General features: G+C 41.7%; 1 protein-coding gene across 1 annotated transcript in view; it reads right to left on the reverse strand.

Moving 5' to 3' along the window:
- slc43a1b (solute carrier family 43 member 1b) overlaps positions 1 to 23,405 on the reverse strand; it is a 39,092-nt gene that overhangs the window by 13,092 nt on the left and 2,595 nt on the right. Inside the window, exons 2-5 of the mRNA XM_028567320.1 lie at positions 17,440 to 17,598; positions 15,534 to 15,717; positions 15,357 to 15,412; positions 13,211 to 13,287 (exon numbers count right to left, since the gene is read on the reverse strand). Of these exons, the coding sequence (XP_028423121.1) occupies positions 13,211 to 13,287; positions 15,357 to 15,412; positions 15,534 to 15,717; positions 17,440 to 17,593 (471 nt within the window). The 5' untranslated portion in view covers positions 17,594 to 17,598. The remainder of the gene's footprint in view (positions 1 to 13,210; positions 13,288 to 15,356; positions 15,413 to 15,533; positions 15,718 to 17,439; positions 17,599 to 23,405) is intronic.

Consider the following 23,405-nt stretch of genomic DNA (forward strand, 5'->3'; position numbering starts at 1 on the left):
TGGGTGTTTCTCCTTCAGCAAGATCCAATGTAATAGGCACACAGTTAAAAGTCAGCATCAGCAGCAAAATCGGCATCGCTTTGCAATATTTATCCTTTTAAAGATACATTACCATTGGACATTTGTGCTCAGCTTGGAGGAGACACAACTGGGAAGTCATCGGCTCGTTGGGATATTGAAAAACATCTGAGCTCACCTGGTAGAGCAGGCGCCCATGTATAGAGGACCCTAACCTCTTTGCTGCATGTCATTCCCCCTCTCTCTCACCTTCCATGTCTTCATCTGTCCTATGAAATGAAAGGCCTAAAATGGCCAAAAAAATATTCTTAAAAAAAACAAAAAAAACATCTGAGCTTCCACAGATCTGACGCCTTGCAAGACCAAGATGGCGGAGGTACAATTGGATCTAGGAAGCTGCAGTCTCATAACATAGCGGATGACATTGGTAACATCTATGCTGCAAAGATCTCCCGGGACATTGAATGCCTGGCAGAACTTTGCCGTGCTACTGCTTCGGTGGAGACTAAACTTTCTGCCTTAATCACCAGAATAGATGAGGTCAAGAAGAGGAATATCTGGAAACAGCCGGGAAGGAAAGGAAAGCTAATCTACCAGCTAGCAAGAAAGAGATAGAGCTGCTATGTGAGAAAATAGAGAACATGGAGAATCGTTTGAGACACAATGTTCATTTTGTGGGAATTCCCAAGGGCAAAGAAGGAGGAGATGCAGTAAAGTTTTTAGAGTTTCAAACATGCTGAAAAAGAGATTAAGCGAAGTATGTTGCAGGATGGCCTAAGAAAACTGCAATACAATAATATTCTATCCCTAAAAGTTGAATTTAATTTATTCATTAAAATTATTTTCAAGAGACAAAGCAGAAAAACTACTCTCTAAACACATAAAACAGAGAGAATTGCCTTGCACTATTTCTTCAGTTAGATCTCAATCTGGAGATGTATTCACAGCAACTCTAGATATTAACACGATTTTTCAAGAATTATACACTGATCTCTATAGGTCATTATCTACCTCTGGTGATGATGAAAGTTATTCCTTCATAGAGTCACTAGTGCTTCCCAAACTGACAGAAGAGCAGAAAGAGGATGCACATTTAACTAGAATTATTTAAGAGTTTTGCAACTGAACTGGCTCCACTTCTGTTAGAGGTATATAGAGAGGCACTGGAGAAGGGCATCCTGTCAACAAGTCTTAGGCAGGCTTTGATAACTTTAGTTCCTAAGAAAGGTAAGGACCCACGAGACTGTAAGAATTACCGTCCAATTTCCATAATGCAGTAGACATTAAGATTATTTTAAAAAATAGGCAAACAGATTAAATAAGGTTATTACTTCTTTAATTCATCCTGATCAGGTTGGGTTTATTCATGGGCGTATCTCCTCAGATAATATTAGGCATCTTATTAATATTGCATGGTCTGTAGCTGACGGACAATCCCAGATAACTGCTAAAGCAAGGATTCCTGTTGGTTTGCATAAATGATATATTATTTTGTTACGTGCACTTTCAGCTTCATAAACAGGCAGCTCAACATAGAAATAATACAACCTTATTTGATTAAAACTATATACAATTATACAGCGTTTTACATTGGACCTCGCCCTTTCACGGATGCCAACTTCTCTGCTTAAAGGTCCCATGGCATGAAAATTTCACTTTATAAGGTTTTTTAACATTAATATGAGTTCCCCCAGCCTGCCTATGTTCCCCAATTGGCTGGAAATGGTGATAGGTGTAAACCGAGCCCTGGGAATCCTGCTCTGCCTTTGAGAAAATGAAAGCTCAGATGAGTCATTCTGGAAACTTGCTTGTTATGAGGTCATAACAAGCAAGATTACCTCCCCTTTCTCTGCTTTGCCCGCCCAGAGAATTTGGCCAACCCATGAGAGAGAGAGGCATCATGGCTTTCAAACGAGCAAAGTGGCAGTTGGTCAAGGCCACACCCCCACCCTCCACCTTGCCCCCCCCTCTCTCCTCCTCAATAGCTACAGACACAGAAATGGCACATCCTAAGGAAAGCTCATTGTGGGAATGGCTCTAGTGGCTGTAATTCTGCACCAAGGCTGAATTTCGGGAAAGAGACCTCAGATACAGTATTAGGGGACCACTAAGGTCTATATAAAAGAGACTTCAGATACAGTATTAGGGGACCACTAAGGTCTATATAAAAGAGACTTCAGATACAGTATTAGGGGACCACTAAGGTCTATATAAAAGAGACTTCAGATACAGTATTAGGGGACCACTAAGGTCTATATAAAAGAGACTTCAGATACAGTATTAGGGGACCACTAAGGTCTATATAAAAGAGACTTCAGATACAGTATTAGGGGACCACTAAGGTCTATATAAAAGAGACTTCAGATACAGTATTAGGGGACCACTAAGGTCTATATAAAAGAGACTTCAGATACAGTATTAGGGGACCACTAAGGCCTATATAAAAGAGACTTCAGATACAGTATTAGGGACCACTAAGGTCTATATAAAAGAGACTTCAGATACAGTATTAGGGGACCACTAAGGCCTATATAAAAGAGACTTCAGATACAGTATTAGGGACCACTAAGGTCTATATAAAAGAGACTTCAGATACAGTATTAGGGACCACTAAGGCCTATATAAAAGATACTTCAGATAGAGTATTAGGGGACCACTAAGGCCTATATAAAAGAGACTTCAGATACAGTATTAGGGGACTACTAAGTCCTATATAAAAGAGACTTCAGATACAGTATTAGGGACCACTAAGGTCTATATAAAAGATACTTCAGATACAGTATTAGGGGACCACTAAGGCCTATATAAAAAATACTTCAGATACAGTATTAGGGGACCACTAAGGTCTATATAAAAGAGACTTCAGATACAATATTAGGGGACCACTAAGGCATATATAAAAGAGACTTCAGATACAGTATTAGGGGACCACTAAGGCCTATATAAAAGAGACTTCAGATACAGTATTAGGGACCACTAAGGTCTATATAAAAGAGACTTCAGATACAGTATTAGGGGACCACTAAGGTATATATAAAAGAGACTTCAGATACAGTATTAGGGGACCACTAAGGTCTATATAAAAGAGACTTCAGATACAGTATTAGGGGACCACTAAGGTCTATATAAAAGAGACTTCAGATACAGTATTAGGGGACCACTAAGGTCTGTATAAAAGAGACTTCAGATACAGTATTAGGGGACCACTAAGGTCTATATAAAAGAGACTTCAGATACAGTATTAGGGGACCACTAAGGTCTATATAAAAGAGACTTCAGATACAGTATTAGGGGACCACTAAGGTCTATATAGAAGAGACTTCAGATACAGTATTAGGGACCACTAAGGTCTATATAAAAGAGACTTCAGATACAGTATTAGGGACCACTAAGGCCTATATAAAAGAGACTTCAGATACAGTATTAGGGGACCACTAAGGTCTGTATAAAAGAGACTTCAGATACAGTATTAGGGGACCACTAAGGTCTATATAAAAGAGACTTCAGATACAGTATTAGGGACCACTAAGGTCTATATAAAAGAGACTTCAGATACAGTATTAGGGGACCACTAAGGTCTATATAAAAGAGACTTCAGATACAGTATTAGGGGACCACTAAGGTCTATATAAAAGAGACTTCAGATACAGTATTAGGGGACCACTAAGGCCTATATAAAAGAGACTTCAGATACAGTATTAGGGGACCACTAAGGTCTATATAAAGAGACTTCAGATACAGTATTAGGGGACCACTAAGGCCTATATAAAAGAGTGGTCCCCTAATACTGTATCTGAAGTCTCTTTTATATAGGCGTTAGTGGTCCCCTAATACTGTATCTGAAGTCTCTTTTATATAGACCTTAGTGGATTCTTGTTCTACTAGATCTTAGTGCTGCATTTGACACTATTGACCATACTATCCTGTTACAGAGACTGGAACACTTAGTTGGCATTAAAGGAATCGCACTAAGCTGGTTTAAGTCCTATTTCTCTGAACGATCCCAGTTTGTTAATGTTAATGATAAACCCTCCAAGCACGCTAAAGTTAGCCATGGCGTTCCTCAAGGCTCAGTGCTTGGACCAATTCTATTTTCCTTATATATGCTTCCTCTAGGTAATATTATTAGGAAACACTCGATTAACTATCACTGTTACGCAGACGATACCCAATTATATCTGTCAATTAAGCCAGATGAAAGTGGTCAGTTAGCAAGACTTCAAACGTGTATTGAGGATAAAATCCTGGATGACCCACAATTTCCTGATGTTAAACTCAGACAAAACTGAAGTTATTGTGATAGGACCAACGCACCGCCGAACCGTTTTCGAAAGATATAGTTACTCTGGATGGTATTACCCTGGCCTCCAGCACTACTGTCAGAAATCTAGGAGTTATTTTTGATCAGGATATATCCTTCAACGCCCACTTAAAACAAACCTCAAGAATAGCGTTTTTCCATCTTCGTAACATTGCCAAAATTAGGAATATCCTGTCTCAAAACGATGCTGAAAAACTAGTCCATGCATTCGTTACTTCTAGACTAGATTACTGCAATTCTTTATTATCAGGTTGCCCAAATAAGTCCATTAAGACTCTCCAACTGATCCAGAATGCTGCAGCACGTGTTCTGACGAGAACTAAGAGAAGAGATCATATTTCTCCTGTATTAGCTTCTCTGCATTGGCTTCCAGTGAAATATAGGATTGAATTTAAAATCCTCCTCCTGACTTACAAAGCTCTAAATGGTCAAGCACCATCATACTTAGAAGAGCTCATAGTACCTTATTGTCCCACTAGAGCACTGCGCTCCCAGAATGCGGGCTACTTATGGTTCCTAGAGTCTCTGGAAGTAGACTGGGGGCCAGGGCCTTCAGCTATCAGGCTCCAGTATTATGGAACCAGCTCCCAGTCGGGGTTCGAGAGGCAGACACCGTTACAACATTTAGGAGTAAACTGAAAACCCTCCTCTTTGATAAAGCTTATAGTTAGGGGACGAGGAGTTGAAGCGTCCACCTAACCCGCCCACTGCTTCTCCTCGTAGTCATCAGTTTTTTTTTTTTTTTTTCTACACTGTATAATTAATAATCGAGCGAGAGTAGAGGGAGGCGGTCCAGTACAGCCCGACCGGTTGGGGGGAGTTCTAGCCCGACCAGGCACCTCTCTTTAACCTGCCTCTCTTAAGTTATGCTATTACAATTCTAGACTGCCGGGAGGCTGTTCCTCCCTAAGACACACTGAGCTGCTCTCTCATCTCTACTTGTTACTTTTGTATGCATCCTGTCCCAGAAATGCTTGTTACTAATCTAGCTCTGGGGAGTTTACTCCCCGGAGTCCTTATTTCTTCTTCGCAGAGCTATGCTCTGCGATTCTCTGCATTTCCGGCTGCATCCTGCTGCGTCCTGCTGCATCCGCAGCCTCCCCCGTGCTCTGCAGCGCCCACGTTACATCCCGCAACGCCCCTGCTGTGATGTTCATACGCACAGAGTAGTCAGGATCCGGTATAGGAGACTGCACTACTCAGTATGACACGATGTGCCCTGCTATGACATGAACTTCCACGATAACCTTCAAAGTCAATGTGACTTCTAATGTGACTGTTATCACCACTGTTCATCACGCCCCCAACCGGCCCGTCAGACACCGCCTACCAAGAGTCTGGGTCTGCCGAGGTTTCTTCCTAAAAGGGAGTTTTTTCTTGCCACTGTCGCAATAGCCACTGCTAATGCTTGCTCTTGAGGGAATTACTGTAATTGTTGGGCTTTTGGAATTTATAGAGTGTGGTCCAGACCTACTCTATCTGTAAAGTGTTTCGAGATAACTTTTGTTATGATTTGATACTATAAATAAAATTGAATTGAAAATTTAATTGAATTTTCCTCTTATAATTCTTTTCCTGCTCAAAATAACATTTTAATTTAACGGCAATAAACGGCAAAGGTATAAACACATAAACTACCGGTATTATACTTCAGATCGCTTAAGCTGTTCGCGGGGGTGGTAAACGACCAATAAGAGACGTCAGTTTTATGCTTAGGATTGTGGGTAGTGTAGTATTTCCAGAAGATCGCGAATAAAACACGTTTTTCTTAAAACAAGGTTGATTTCATACAGACTTGTGGCTTTTATAGGAGCAGAAACTTTTGTTTCACAACCTCGTAGCTCGTAGTCAGTCTACCTTGGATGGTTTAGACATTATGGCTGAAAATGAATATCCTACAGAGAAAATTAATGGGATTTTTGCCAGTCTGTTGATGGTTAAATGGGGCTATCTGTTAAAAAGCAGGCAAACTAATGGGTTAATTTTCAAATGACTTTCTTATTTGTTGCTATGTTTAGCCATAGCGCCCTTGGCAGCAGCCACAAGGGGGAGACTAATTTCCCAGGTGTTATGGTAGGACGCGTGGTGCATAAACCTATGCTTTATGCAGATGATATATTACTTTTTGTGTCCAAACCTAGCAGATCAATACCCTGTCTATTCGGGATCATTGACTCTTTGTCAGCGTTACCTTTAACAGCCCAGTTACAGCCTTCCAATCAGGTGCATTTCAGTGGCTCTTTTGATGTTAATAGATGTGCAACTTTCAATCTTTCAATGGCAGGCAAGGTCAATGTTTTAAAATGGTTTGTGTTCCCAAGCTGAATTACCTTATCCAATCTCTTTTTCTGGAGGTTTCCCCTGCCGTGTTTTAGATGGTTTGATGTAGTATGTATGTGTGTGTGTACGGGGCATGTATGATGCGTCAGTGCGGTAGTCTGGGTGTAGTAGAGCCTGTAGATAGTGTTTCTGATTGCTACTTTCTGCCATAAGCTATTACCGCCAGCTAGCCCTCTGAAAGAGGGGTGAAAAGAAGAGCCGAGTGAGTAAGTCTTCTCCTGCTGGTACATAGGTACATAGCCGCCAAGACTCCTGCAGTACCTCCTCGTGGCCACACACGGTAACTGGGTACCTTGCAGTCCCAAGCTAAACTGTGGGGATCTCTGAGCAGCAGTGGCCCCAGAGAGATCGGCTGCAGGCCCACCGGTGTGTGGATATGCCCTGACGTCTCTCAACCACTGTCCCAGCTATGGGCAAATAGCAATCCCTGGACTATTAAAACAATCCAGCCAAGACCTCAACGTTGAAACAGGCGTAAGATGATATCTGAAAAGGGTCCCCTGTCGTCTTGGACTACATGCTACTGGATTCTGGCCTAGATCTGTCAAGAACCGTGTGGTGGCTGTTTGTCACGCACAGGCGTCCTCTATAGAAGGGAATCCACCTAAACATCCCGTATCTAAGTCCTATGGTGACCAGCAAGTGGTGATTGGGGCAGAATTGTGAGATCTGGAAGCCCCTATTCATGAGTTGGCAAATCAGGCGGTGGGTGGGTGGCTTAAGTCGCTGTGTGGAATGAGGCATAAGAGCCCTTCGGTAGCTGCACCCACGACTGAGCAGCACTTTTTAGGATCCACTCTGCTCACCCCACCTTAGAGAAGGGGCTAGAAAAGGTGCCCTAAGAATAGCCTGCCTCAAACCTCCTGACTGGACTACCGCATCCAGAGGGATCACCATATTGCGGTTAGAAACACAGACATATGAACTTTGGAGCCTGGAATGTGCACACACTAATGGCTGGTGCAACCAGTGACAGACCAGAGAGGAGAACCGGATCATCGTTAGAGAACTAAGGAGATGCCAGATTGACATAGCTGCTCTCTCCAAAACACGACAGGCAGGCGAAGGACAACTAAAGGAGGAGAAGGTTGGCTACACTTTCTTCTGGAAAGAAAAAGCTACAAATGAGCCTGGGATCCATGGAGTTGGGTTTGCCATCAGAAACCACCTCATCTGTCACCTCTCTTAACTTCCTCTTGGGATTAGTGAGCGTCTCATGACCATGCGACAACCACATGGCAACTTTAGACTCTGAAGAAGAAGTGAAGGAGACCTTTTATGCTTGTCTTGATGAGACACTGTCAAGAATCCCCAAGGAGGATAAGATAATCCTACTAGGAGACTTCAACGCCAGGGTTGGCTGGGACCACCATCTTTGGAAAAGGACTATAGGGAAGGAAGGCATTGGGAACATCAACTCAAATGGAGCTCTGCTTCTCAGCAAATGTGCTCAGTATGACCTCACCATCACTAACACTTTCTTTCACCAGAAAAACAAACTTAAGGCATCATGGAGACACCTGCACTCCAAACAATGGCATCTTATTGGCTATGTCATTGTACGAGTCAGGGACCGTCGTGACATGACGATATAAGGTCCATGATCGAGATGACCATTGGACAGATCATCGTCTCATTTGCTCCAAGATGGCCATCAAACTCAAGAGGAAAAGGAGGGTTAAAAAAAAGCAGATTTTCACGCCAGGCAAAAAGATTGGCTCATTCCAGAGCCAAAGTGTATGAAAAAGCTCTGGAAATTCAGAGACTGGCAGACTCAAGTGACACCAGAGGCTTTTTTAACGTTACTAAGGCTGTCTATGGCCCAAGCCACCACGGCCTAAACCCTCTGCCCTTAAAGGACGGGGAGGAGCTGCTGAAGGACAATGAGACCATTAACGTCTGATGGAAAGAGCATTTCCAGGAACTCCTCAACCGCGACAGCATAGCTGAACAAGGTAGCATCAGCCACATCCCTCAGAGTCCCATCAGAGAAGACATGGGGGTACCACCCACCATAACTGAGGTCCAAAATGCCATTAGGAGCCTAAACAACAACAAAGCCACTGGTCCAGATGGTATACCAGCTGAGATCTTGAAGAGGTGGGCCAGAACTCACATCCATGCCTTACTCCTCAAGGTCTGAGAAAAAGAACTCCTGTCAGAGCTCAGGGATGCTCTAATCGTGACTATATTTAAGAAGGGGGACAAGGCTGAATGTGGAAACTACAGAGCAACCTCACTCTATCAACAACAGCCAGTGCTTGCTCATGTCCTTGCCAATCGACTGGTACCACTGTCTTAGGAAGTACTCCCTGAATCTCAGTGTGGCTTCCGCCCATCCAGAGGTACAGCAGACATGATGTTCACAGCATGACATCTACAGGAAAAATGCCGTGAACAAAAGCAGCCTTTGTACATGGCCTTCATAGACCTTACAAAGGCCATTGACTCGGTGGATTGCCAGGCTCTCTGGAGCATACTATCAAGGCATGGCTGCCATGATAAATACATCAGAATATTGAGGTTACTACATGATGGCATGTCAGCCACAGTTCTCAGCAACAGCGGCTTTGAGTCTGGGCCTTTTGCAGTAGCAACAGGGCTCAAACAGGGGGGTTACGCCCCCTCCCCGTCGCGATAATGCCGGCCGGCATTGTGGCCAGACCAGCTAATATATCACCTGAACTCTTGAGAAAAACACACCGGGGATGCAGAGGAGGGAAGCAACGTTGGGGGAATAAAGGATTGTCGAGACGGGATGGGCGTATAGAGAGGAGAAGATTTAAGCCGTCTTCCCTCTGTTGTTATGGGAGTTGTACGGTCCCTTACCAACAAAATGGATGAGCTAACGGCACTAACGCAGAGCCACCTGGAGTACCGTGAGTGCAGTCTGATGTTTTTCGCGGAGACATGGCTGCACAGGGAACGTCTCCGTGGATGGCTTCCACACTGTCCGGGCTGACCGGGATTGCACCGAGAGCAGTAAGTGGAGAGGCGGGGCGCTTGTCGTTCTAGTAAACAGCAGATGGTGTTATCATGATCATATCACGATTAAAGAACAGCTCTGTAGACCGGATGTTGAACTGCTGGCCGTTGGACTCCGTCCATACCATCTGCCTAGAGAGATTCCGCATGTCATCGTTGTCATGTACATCCCTCCCTCTGCAAACCCAACATCTGCCAGCAGCATCATTCACACCACCATCTCCAAACTACAGACTCAACACCCCAGTTCCCTCATCATCATGTCGGGAGACTTTAACCACGTCACCATGGATAGAGTTCTGCCGACGTCCAAACAATATGTGAGCTGTCCTACCAGAGAAGAGAGGACCCTGGACCTGATGTATGCTAACATTAAGGATGCATACATCTCCTCTTCTCTCCCCCCTCTTGGCAAGTCAGATCACAACCTGGTTCACCTCAAACCCTGCTATGTGCCTCTGGTGAAGAGGAAGCCTACAACCACAAGAACAGTGAGGAAGTGGTCGGAGGAGGCTTATGAGGCACTGCAGGGCTGCTTTGAAGTGACGGACTGGCCTGCACTCTGTGAGCCCCACGGGGAAGACATTGATGGGCTCACAGAATGCATCACTGACTACATTAATTTCTGTGTGGACTGCAATGTCCACACAGACTGCGGCCCTCAGGACTACAGATCGGTGGCTGTGACGTCCCACATGATGAAGACTTTCGAGAGGCTCGTCCTGGAGCAGCTAAGGCCTATGGTCAGGCCCTTCACTGATCCACTACAGTTCGCCTACCAGCCCAGCATGGGAGTTGAGGACAGCATCATCTATCTGCTGAACAGAGTCTACACTCATTTGGACAAGCCTGCGAGCACTGTGAGAATCATGTTCTTTGACTTCTCCAGTGCTTTTAACACCATCCATCCGGCTCTACTGGGTGAGAAGATGACTGCGATGCAGGTGGAGGCCCACATCGTGTCCTGGATTGTTGATTACCTGACGCGCAGACCACAGTACGTATGCCTAAAGAACTGTGTGTCTGACAGGGTGGTCAGCAACACTGGGGTCCCACAGGGGACTGTCCTGCCACCTTCACAAGTTTTCTGATGACTCAGCAATAGTTGGCTGCATTGAAAAGGGTGATGAGAATGAATACAGGACTGTTGTGGGCAACTTTGTCACTTGGAGTGAGCTGAACCATCTGCAGCTCAATGTGACAAAAACGAAGGAGCTCGTAGTGGATCTGAGGAGGGCGAAATCATCTGGGACCCCTGTTTCCATCCAGGGGGCCCCTGTGAACACTGTTGAGGAGTATAAGTGTCTGGAGATGTACTTAAATAATAAGCTGGACTGGACTACAAACGCAGAGGTTGTCTACAAAAAGGGCCAAAGTTGACTCTTTTTCCTCAGGAGGCTGAGGAATGTTAACATCTGCCGGACGATGCTGAGGATGTTCTGTTGTGGCCAGTGCTATCTTCTTCGCTGTCACATGCTGGGGCAGTGGAATGAAGGTCGCAGACACCAACAGACTAAACAAACTGATCAGGAGGGCTGGAGATGTTGTGGGGGAGGAGCTGGACACACTGACGATCGTGGCTGAGAGGAGGATGCTGTCCAAGTTTCAGTCCATCTTGGATAATGTCTCCCACCCTCTCTACGACACATTGGCCCAGCAGAGGAGCACCTTCAGCAGAAGACTCCTCTCACCCAGATGCACTACAGAGCGCCACAGGAAATCGTTCCTGCCTGTGGTCATTAAATTTACAACGCCTCCCTCGGAGAGTCGAACACCCCCTCTCTGTAATCTTCTCAAACATAGATAATTTTTTTTTGCACTCTTTGCACATAATACGGTACATTTGATCTTTTATATATTACTACTGTAAATTTGTTTTTAATATATATGTTGTCTGGATAATATATGATGTTTGTATATCTGGAGTTTGTAACCCCTGGGATTATTAAAGTATTTCTGATTCCGATTCTGATAAGATTTCAGAAGATTATAATAAAAGTGCTGGCTCTGGTCAGTTTATTATAGTACTGCCTAATCAAAGTTCACAGAGCATGTGTTTGTAGACACAAACAAACGCCAGACACAAACACACACGAGACCAGCAAAGCAGTAAGAATGGAATGACCCTGTCAAGTCCAGGACATGGTCCATGTCAGGCAGTGGGAAGAGAGAGAAAGAGAGAGTGGTGTTGACAAGGGGTGGGAGGGTGTGTTGGCTTCCCATGCTTTGGATTGGCTGAGAGGCCACAGCAGAATTTAGAACAAATGGAACAGCATGTGCTGCTTTACAACACACACACACACACACACACACACACACACACACACACACACACACACAAATGAACATGTGTTTATAATCCCAGGTACACTCAAAGCAGTCAAAAGCACACACACACACCCACACACACACACACACACACACACACACACACACACACACACACACACACACACACACACACGTTTGGAACAAAAATAGTAAACTTTTTGCTTGTAGATAGGTGTACTGGACCTAAAAGAGTCCACAGTGAATCCCCGGGGTCAGAGAACGCTGCTGCTCTGCTCTGTAGGTTGAAACCTTCAAGTGTTTACACCTCTGGCCACGCCCCAGTCTGTGATAGACAGATAGAAAAGTGGGCATTTGGGGCGTCCTGGTGACCTTGCAGTCTATGCAATGTACCATGTCACTGTGATGTCCCAGGTTCCAAACAGCAGGGACCTTTGTCCCATGTCTCTGTCCCCTCTCCTGCTGACTGAGGTTCATGACTTCACACTGGTTAGCGTCCCCTGCACTGATGTTGTACACAGATCAGATCAGTCTGTCAGACTTGAGATTGCCTCATTTAGTTCGACATAGAGACACTAAATATCTTGTGTTTCATCTGCATCAATTATAAAATGTCAAAGAGGACTGAAAGTAAATGTAGGTTTCTAGGCTGTCATCAGTTACAAATAAGAAAACTTAAAGAAGCAGTTTACATTGTTAATGCTGCATTCACTGACATACATTTTATGGACCTTTGTAAACGCAAAACATGTTATAGTGAAAAGTTTTGCAAACTATTTACACATCCGGCAGACACAGACCAGCTTTTAACTCTAGTTTGTTCTCCACCTAAGAAAAAAGAAATCTGTCTAGCTGCTAAATCTCCGCTATGTTCACCGTCTGGTCTCTCATTTCTTTAGTCTGCTATTTGGTGCTGGACAGTGTACAGTGGGTTAATGAGAACCTTTTTTGCTGACTACAGCTTCTGCTGGAACTGAGATGGATCAGTTTCAGGGTGTAAAAACAAAACAATATGTTGAAAAATGCTTTATAGAGCTGAACGGCAGATTGGGGTGAATATTGTGTTTTTGTCACTAAAGAGAGTAAGTTGTTATTTTCCAGTGTGAGGACCTATTTTTTAAAACTAACCATCAGCACTGGTTCACTTGTGAATACATTTGGACACTTCTCAGCAAGTTTGAAAAAATATGTGTAATAATAATCATGTTAAAAAAGATTGAAAAATATAGTGTGTGTATGTGTCAGTGCCAATCATACTGTAAGTGAGGTGAAGGTCAGGCAGATTCCTCCAAAGCCATTAAAGGAGACAGCGAGGAAGATGAGGCCAGACAGCACTGAAGGAACACATGGAAATGAAGGTCACCATAAACTATAATGAAACTTTAAAGGAGCTGTACTCTGCATTCAGAATATTAATATAACAGCTAACAAATATTTGCTATGTAAAGATATAGTGGAGTAATGGCGTCCTGACCAGATAATTGAGTCACACTTGCTCTGCGTGTGTTCTTATCTGAGTTTCTCTGTTCTTTGATTAGCTATCCGGTCAAGTCGCACGTGCATATAAGTGCATGTGTCCATAGTCTCGCATTGCCAGACCTATATCCACGGTGCTGTGAAGTAATGTCTGGCTACACCACAGATACATTCTGGGATAAGAGGAAAAAAATTGCTACGGGTTGTTCGCATTTCTTAAACCAATCACAATCGTCTTGGGTGGCGTTAAGCTCCGGACACAGCGACGGTGGCTCTGCGAAATAGTCTCGGGAAGGAACTTGTTTTTGTGGAACATTTGCACCCCGCAAAAGAAAACGCCACATAAAATAGGAAATGAAGCTAACTTACTAACTGTTCACACAATACAGTAACGTGAGCTATTTAAATTAGCTGATACATGGTTAAACGTCCTTTGCTCTTACCAGTGTATCTCTGTGTGTACTTTGTCCACAACAATCCCACCCATCAGACCCAAAACGTCCCAGTTAGAGAGGAAATGCCCTAAACATATTCTTTGTACATTTTCAGTGTGTACCTTGCTAGCTCAAACTTTTTTTGTTGTTCCTGAAATCGAAGGGATTTTGAGAACCGCAACACAGAGCAGACCGATGCATGTCAGGCAATTATCCTGGAAATGTAGCCACACTACTGTGGACAAAGTACACACGGCGATACACTGGTAAGAGCAAATTACGTTCAACCATGTATCCAGCTAATTTAAATAGCTCACGTTACTGTATTGTGTGAAGAGTTAACTTCATTTAATATTGTATGTGGCGTTTTCTTTTGCAGGTTGCAAATGTTCCACCAAATAGGCCTGGCAAACAGCTGATTGTTATTCTGATTCACTCACTAAACTGATCCAGGTTTTGCGAGTCACTTGAGTCACTTGAGTCAGAATTGATCTATAGGCGAGCCGAGGCGAGCTTGCAATGTTTTGGACTGTCTGCTTGACCTAATTACATTTTAATATACTACATTTATACACCAAACCTACAGTAAGCCTAGCTAGGCTACATGCAGAACATTGTATGTTATTTCAGAATTGAAAGAATGGCTTTTGTTGTGGATTTGCTTTTCACCTTGAGCTCGTCTGAATCAGATCCACTCATGACAACGTAGCCGACTGATTCGCGGGATTGACTGACTCCCGAGAGAACTCAGGAGTCATTGTCAACTCATGAGTTGTCTGCGAGGCGAGCCGAGGCGAGCTTGCAATGTTTCCGGCTCTGAGTCTGCGGGTCAGGAAGTTCCTATAACCTGTCTCGGACTGTCTCTGCTCACTCACTCGCTTGAGTTGACTTAAACGTAAATAATAAAGCTTTTTGCAGCTAAGATAGCTAGGACTAGTAGTAGCTAATGTTGCAAGAGGTTTGTGTGTGGCGCTGTTATCATTTTAGATTGAATTGTAGTAGGACTCAACTGATCCGAGTTAATGATACTAGAGACTCGCGACTCATGAGTTAATTTAAAGAGTTGGGTTAAAGATCAGAGTGAGTCACAACTCAAACAGTTTTTCCACCAAAACAAGTTCCTTCCCACGACCATTTTGCCAAGCCACTGGCGCTGTGTCCGGAGCTTTAATTTAATTTTTTATTATTATTTTTGTTTATATTATTTATTATCTTTTATTGATCCCCAGTGAGGAAATTACAATTTTTTCACAGCTTAGTGCCACCAAGGCACTCGTGATTGGTTTAAAGAAATAGAAACAACCCATAGCATTTTTTCTGCTATCCCAGAATATATCGGGGGTGTAGCCAGACTGTACTCCACAGGGCTGAGGAGATAGAGCTGGCAATGCGACAATGCGAGACTACGTATTGGGTAAGTGTCTGTGAAAGCCGAGTGGATCATTCCCAACAGGAAGTGAGTGTGCATTGATGGCGTATTGATTGAGTCTTACCTTCAGGGTCATATGCAGCGGCAGCTATCATTGCACAGGAGGCTGCAAAACATGAACTGGAATATACACAGGGTGTCAGAGCACATAACAGTGTGGTTTTAATGTCATTTTCATTCAATATGTCGAAACTCTCATCTTCAGATAAAAAGCAAATCATAGAAAGACTGTCTGTCACACCTGCCAATGAGCCTTATTGGGCGTGGCCCAAATCTGTCCATCAGGATCCCCAGGGGTAAAGTGGCTGCACTCAAGAGGAACGAGCCAATGGTAAAGCCAAGGTTCAATATCTCTTCCTGCTCCACACAACTTTGCCACTCCACACTCTTGATTGAAGTCACGTTAGTGTCGACAGTCTCATTTTCTGGATAAAGTCATGGAAAAAAACAAGTCAGAACAGGATAAACTGTTGAAAGTAGAGAACCAAACCATCTCTGGTGCACTGAGAAGAATAGACAAGACAATGTACTGTATGAACCAAAGTAAACACAGTATACTACTAAGACGATAGGATAGGACCCTGACACGATAGGCTCACAGACAGAAAATGGCAGATCATCTTAGATCTGTTTCTGGAGAGCAAAAGTAAAGCTGGAAATCTGGGTGTAATCATAGACAGATTATTACATAATCACAATATTTTTATGTAACTGTGGTTTATTTGTTTATCCGCAATTAATTGCTTACATTAACTGAGGTCCTAAGGGGTGTGGCTGTTGATGGTAACTGTTGATTTTGTTTGGATATGCTTACATTGTAATTATATAAAATATAAATGTTTCATTATATAATTATTGGTCGGACTGTTGAGCTAAAAAAAAAAACACAAGTTCAGAAGCAGTGATGACTATTTTGTCAATAGTGATGGCAATTTCTTTTACTCCTAATTTAATTTAAATTGATTTTGTTAATGATCAATGCTTTGTTGTTTATTGATGAGGATAAATGTTCTATCGTCAAATTTATGTTCATCTAAGACACAAAATACAATGTTTTATTATAATAAAGAGGTGTGGTTTACTTCATAGGCTGTCTAAAAGTTCTACAATCAGTATTTGAGTAAGACACTTTCATTTGAACTACTTTCAGCTAAAGAAATGGTACCACTGACAGCTGTGCGTCTTGTGAAAAATATGAGAGGAAACAAAAGAAATCGTTGTGGATCCTGGATGAAGGAAGAGCGAGTGTTCGGTATCTACAGATGACTAGAATAACTAATTGGATGGTGTTCTGACCAATGCAAAGGTGCGTAGAAGCTTCAGAGGTGTTAAAACCTTGGTACATTAATTCAAAACTATCTGCAATACAGATATCATTATCGTTTTGTTTTTTGAGTGAACTGTCCCTTTAAGGTATATTAAAAGAAGCATCCTGTCTCACGTCTGATCTCTACCGGTAACCAGCTGGCAAAACAGCCTCCATTCTCCTTATCTTGGAGGAAGTTTGAACATGAATTAACTTCAATACTTAATAGAAATAGTTAATAGAAAAAAAGGTCAGGGGCAATGCAAGACACAAAGACTGGAACAAAAAACTCTTTGCAGTCCTGTTGGCAGACAAATCAAAATAATTTTTTTCTATTACGGTCATGCTGTATCTAAAAAGAGCAATATTAAAGCAACACCAAAGATTCTTTTGTACCTTAAAATTATGTTTCCAAAATCATTTCAGTCGTTCATCAACTCGTAACAGGGTGAACAGCACTTCTTCATTCGCTTTGCGGCCCTCTACCGGCTATAACCGCACTATGCAAGTTTGCCAGATCGGGTAGCGGATCTGTAGTTTGAATGAGACATACGACAGTGGTAATGGACAATTCCACTTCCAACCTGTAGGGGGACCGAAGAGGAAAAGTGCTTTGGTGTAGCTTTAAGAAAGAACCAGAGACATCACCTTCACCATAGTCAGAGCATGTCTTCCCCAGCAGTCACAGACACCAAAACATGTACTGTAGTACCAGAAGTGCAGTCAAAATGTCAGTGTAAATGCATTTTTTGAAACTGCAGCTTTCAAACTATCCCAGAGAGGATAGAGTGTCTGACATATCTGACTGACTGACCATAAGCTGCTTGGATGGTGGTCTTACCGATACAGATGTGGGAATAGAAGCCTTCGTTCTTCAGCATGATGAGCAGTGAGCCCCAGCCCAGCAAAACAGCGGAGAAGAGCAGGTTCTCTATAATGGCTGTGATAGCCATCCACCACCTCCTCCTGTAGGCCTGGGCCAAGCTGGGAGCCATGACAGCTGCAGACACACAACAACAGGCAAATATTAGTCCACCAAACAGCTAGAAACAAGCAAGTTCAACAAATCTTTACTTGCACCACACTGTTTTACTATCTGAGTGTCACATTACAGTTTCCTTTTACATACCATTCAACTCCCTTGCACATATCTTGTACTATATTTACTTTATTTTAAGTAGGGCTGACCAGAATGCTTCAAAGTTTCAAGCATTGCAGTTCAAGATTATGCATATATTCTGTTGGACTCCCCTCCAGATTGTTTAGAATTGTTGCAAATTGTATTGTTTTATATGTTCATATAAATCAAAATTGTTAATCACAAAAAAATAATAATAAGTTGAAAGAAAAGTGCTCGAGGCATTGCAATTTGTTGTGTTTTCAACCCTTCCTATTGGGCTCACAAAATGAAGACCATGGTTCAGGAATTGTTTGGACATCACAAACAGCAAGTATAATGGGTCAAAATTGATCCAGGAAGTAGGTCTGTGAACTGTAATGGATGTTTAGGCAATCATTTCACTGTTTTCACTTCTTGTTCTCTGCCAAATATGTTTGCCTGGGGTTAGTCTGACTACAAAATGAAAACCCACAGTTTTCATTCCACTTGGTATATCAAAGTTAGCTAATATTTATAGGACATCTTAAAAATGTGCCATTATCACTGTGACTGAATATAATATGATTGAATACTAAAGAATGTAAAAAGTAAGTTTAACTGTAAAAATATATTTAAAATTTTAAATGTTGAGTATTAGGTCATCAGGTACACAAAATTAGTTTTAGTGAAAACACTGAATATGTGTGTGTGTGTGTGTGTGTGTGTGTGTGTGTGTGTGTGTGTATTTGTGTGTGTGTGAGTACTGTTTCTTCATTACAGTTTTTTCCAATTGCTAACACACTACAATGACATGCATAGCACAATTATTTAAACTGAGACAGAGAGCAAAACCTCTTCTCAATTCTCCAAATTTTCTGCTTTACACACATTTTGCAATTTAAAATGGCACTTTTTAAATGCACTGAACACGGTTCTCTGCATAAGACACAGCAATCTGACATGAAGTCACATGTTTGCCATTTCAAAACACTGCCTTTCAAAAAGACACTACATGAGCTAATTGGCCAAACACCTCAATGGTTAATGGTTACCACTTCAATCAGGAAGTAAGCACTATTAAAATTAAAATACCACAGGTGAGCACCTTTCTGCAACATTTCTGCACATTTTTTCAGCAATTTTCTTTTTCAGTTTACTGTTTTCTGTGAGCATATTTTTGTTCGGTCCAATGTAAATATATCTGCTGTGCATATGCTGCACTGACTTGTTTGGTGAAAAAGTAAAAAAAATAAATGTTTCAACAGCATGTGAACATATCTGCAAATAATTCTGTGCAACAATCTGAAGAATTTTCTATTATTTGAACTATTTTAGTATTATGGTAAAGCATACTAAAGATGAGAGTGCTTTTCATTATGCCCAACAGTGTGTAGTTGGTTAGACACAAATCTGGTAAAATGAATGAAGTGTGTGCCATTTGGTGCAAAAGTTTGATTTTGATAATGCTATATGCAGTTTTAGTTGCAGTGCTTCATTTTGCAGGATATATATGAGGTATTTTGCAGTTTGGGTGTGTGGTTTGGTGAATTGTGTGAAAAGTATTTTGATAAAACCAGCCTAGTTTGCAAAATTTTAGCAATTGGAAAAAAATGTAAACACCACCACTGTTGCATCAGAATGTCTCTGTTTGAGACCCAACTGGGAAGAGGTTGACCCCACTTGACCATCTGCTGGAGCTGGAGCTATCAGGTGTCATGCACTGATCTAACCCATGTGCCAACACCTACGTACGCACACAGAAACAGTCATGTTGAATGTTGAACTCCAAATCAATGGACGCTGTGTCCTTCCCAGCTGTGAGTGTGTAAATATTTGATTCTCAATTAAAAACTTCTGTGGTGTGTGTGTGTGTGTGCGTGTGTGTGCGCGCGTGTGTGCGCGTGTGTGCGCTTGTGTGCGCGTGTGCGTGTGTGCGTGTGTGTGTGTGTGTGTGTGTGAGAGAGAGAGAGAGAGAGATATGCGTTGGAAAGCAGTGACTCAACCTGTATAAGACACGTGTTCGCACACTGGGAGTCTGGTTGACCACAGAAATAGTAGTCTCCCCCCCTCCCCTCCCCTTTCTCTCTCTCTCACACACACACACACATACACACACACACACACGTGCACGCACACACATGTCAGCGGGAAACACTTTGTACACTATTCAGTGAATTGTAATAGTTCTGGGTTCCTGGGGTAGATGTCATCCAATGAGCTGTGTGTGTGCGTGTGTGTGTGTGTGTGTGTGTGTGTGTGTGTGTGTGTGTGTGTGTGTGTGTGTGTGTGTGTGTGTGCGCGTGTTTGTGTTTATATTTGTGTTTGGAGCTTTGTTTGTGTCAAAGTACCGTGAATGAAATAGAAACACTTTCTGTAGTTGCTTCACAATAAAAGAATAAACAGCAGTGCATATCACACTCTTAAAAACCTGACATGGGAACCCGGTGTGGATTTCCTTTGACTATAATTATATTTAACTCAGCATCACACAAATCTCACCTCACCAATATTACTGATGCCTGATAGATACAGTGCTGCTCATGAGTATAGGAACCCAATGCTAAAGTTGGCTAAAAAGAGGAATACAAACATTTTTTTTTGGAAATTGATCTTAATGCCTTAATTGAAAAAAATTGAAAAAATCCAAACTTTGAGATAACCAATTTTCTTTGTGAATAAATAATGTATTGTAAATAAATAAATGTTCTTCCTTAAAATACAGGGAGGGCATAAGTATAGACACCCCTATGTTAAATTCCCATAGAGGCAGGAAGATTTTTATTTTTAAAGGCCAGTTATTTCGTAGATCCAGGATACTATACATCCTGATAAAGTTCACACCTCACACACATCATCACATACCCTTCACCATACCTAGAGATTGGCATGGTTTTATTTCAGTTGGCCTAATAGCTGGTTTGATTTGCATTAAGAGATGATCTTATGGAAAGTACCCCATGCCAATCTCTAGGTATGGTGAAGGGAATGTGATGATGATGTGGGGCTATTTTAATTCCAAAGGCCAAGGGAACTTTATCAGTGGCCACACTACTGTTTGGTACAAGGCTCTAACAAGTGCTTAGAGCCTTGTTAGAGCCTTGTACCAAACAGTAGTTTGGCGTCACAGCCACCTGGTCAAACCTCTTCTCTGGAACCCAGATGAGTGACAGTGGTGTGTTGCAGTTGTAACATCATGGGGGGCTGACCACCCCAAAGTGGCCACTGGAGATGGCCTAACCCCCAGAATGGCTACCAAAAGCAGTTCATGTTCCAAATGGTTGCTGCTAGAAAAAAACAGCCTGAGAAGAGCTGGAGATTCAGTGAGGAGTGGGCTCATTCCCCCTCACAGTGTTTGTTTTGTTAGATTGCCATTTGTTTGATTTAAGACAGTCATTTAATTTGTATTGTGTTAAGTTATAGTTTTATTAAAAGGCTCATTAAGGTCAAACTGCAATCCTGACTCCTGGTCTCCTGTTTGTGCTATGGTCTTTGTTTCCATATGGACTGTATAGTACAAGGTGCCATATGAAATGTTTCATTATTAAATGTATCTTATATTTGAATTTCTCAACATTCTTCTCACCACTTATAATGAGCTTTGGACTTGAGAATAAATTATGTCAGTGTTCCATTTTCTTTCATTTTGGACACCTCATACGTAAGAACAACCTGACTTGTCATGCTATATTTATATATTTGGTATTGCTGGATTCAGCACAACCCCACCTTTCCAACAACATCCATCATATGTGTTTCTATGATAATCCCTGGCAAAGTAACCACAAAGTAAATGAAACCATTCTGCATAGATATTCATTTTTTGCATGTTCGCCTATTTTAGGTATGTGTTTATAGATCTCTATTTATTCCATACATCAAGATATTCACATCCAGTCTTTTCTAGTAGGTAAAGCAACTGCCTGACTACAACCAGGCAAAGTTTCAAAGCTCTCAGAACTTGTGTGATTGATCTGCATTAGTTTCTATGCCTTAACTACCATATATTTTAGTCCTTTTTTGGTTTTGGGGTGTATTACAATATCTGTTAATTTAACAATCTTAGTAGTAAAATATTTTTTGCCAAGAATCCATTTCATAGATGGGAGACCTTTGAGTCTCCCAACTAAACCCATTGTTGGGTTTAGTTCTACCTCCGGTAGGGGTATCTCAAAACTTTTGGGGCATTGTCACTAGCCTAAAAGGTCTATTCAATGAAGCAATATGATATTCAAACTTTGGACTGCTTTCTTTAATAACTACATTGTATATTTAGTAATAAACCAGAAAGAATAACTAAAACATTTAGTTTTCTAATAGGGCTATCGGATCATAATCTGACACTGGTATCAAGGAAACTAACAAAACAAAGGTTCATATACCAGCAAGAAAGTTAAAAAGGTCTTAAACATTATACCAAAGAGGTTTATCAATGAACTTGAAAGCCAGTTGAATCAACTAACTTGGAGTGAGATCCTGTCCACAGAGGACTTGGAGGTTGCTTCTAGGAGCTTAATGACCAAGGTTAATAGCGTTAAAAGCGAGTTTAGTAAAAGTGTTACACATTCTAGAAAAAAGCTAAATCTGCCCTGGCTTAATGAACAAGTATAGAATCTAATGAAGCAGAGGGATCATGCACTGAAAACTGCAATTAAGTCAGGGTTAGCCCATCATAGGAGAACTTTTCAACAGTTACGTAATAAAGAAATAAATGTAAATGAATTGAGAAAGGCAAAAGCAAAGCTTTTTATTGATATTATCAATGATTCTAAAGGGAACAGTAGGCAAACTTGGGAAAACATAAATAGAGCTTTAAAGAAGAACAACAAAAAAAAAGATAAAGATGTTGAATTACAAGTACAGGGAACCTTTACTAAAGTCAAAGACCAAATTTCTTCTGTGTTTAATAGTTATTTTATAGATTTGGTTCAAGATTTGGCACAAGGCTTTGGTCCAAGAGGGAAGATCATTACACCATCAAATGATAATCTTCCACTGTTTAGCATATCCAAAGTGCCAGAATCTTCCATAACTAAAATCTTAGGCAAGTTTAAGAACTCTAAGGCTAAAGATGTTTTTGATTGTGATTGTGCATTCCTGAAGAAGTATAAAAGCATCCTCTGTACTCCAATTGGTCATCTGCTAAATCTATCCATTAAACAAAGTTGTTTTCCCAATGCCTGGAAATCAGCAGTAATAACCCCTGTATTTAAAGCTGGAGATGCAACTAATACAACCAACTATAGACCTATTAGTATCCTCCCTGTTGTCTCCAAAGTGACGGAAAGGAGTCTTTGAGCAGTTGCTAGCCTATTTAAATCAAGGCCATTTTCCACTGCACCCTATGCAGTTTGGATTCAGGAAAGATCATGCCACAGAAACAACTACTTGTTACTTTATTGAGCAAATAAAATCCAGATTTGACAATGGAGGGGTTGTTGGGACTGTTTTCCTTGATTTTAGGAAGGCGTTTGATACAGTAAATCATAATGTTTTGTTATCCAAACTGTCAAAGATTAATTTCTCTCCCACATGAATGGAGTCTTATTTAGATTCTAGAAAGCAGTGCACCAGGATTAATGATAGATGCTCCTCCTTTGCTATCTGCACTACTGGAGTCCCTCAGGGATCTATTTTAGGACCAATTTTATTTAGTTTATATATTAATGACCTGCCTTTGATTTGCCCAGAAGTCCACATCCAAATGTACA

This window comes from Perca flavescens, chromosome 2 (genome assembly GCF_004354835.1).
Source record: "Perca flavescens isolate YP-PL-M2 chromosome 2, PFLA_1.0, whole genome shotgun sequence".
Lineage (NCBI taxonomy): Eukaryota > Metazoa > Chordata > Actinopteri > Perciformes > Percidae > Perca > Perca flavescens.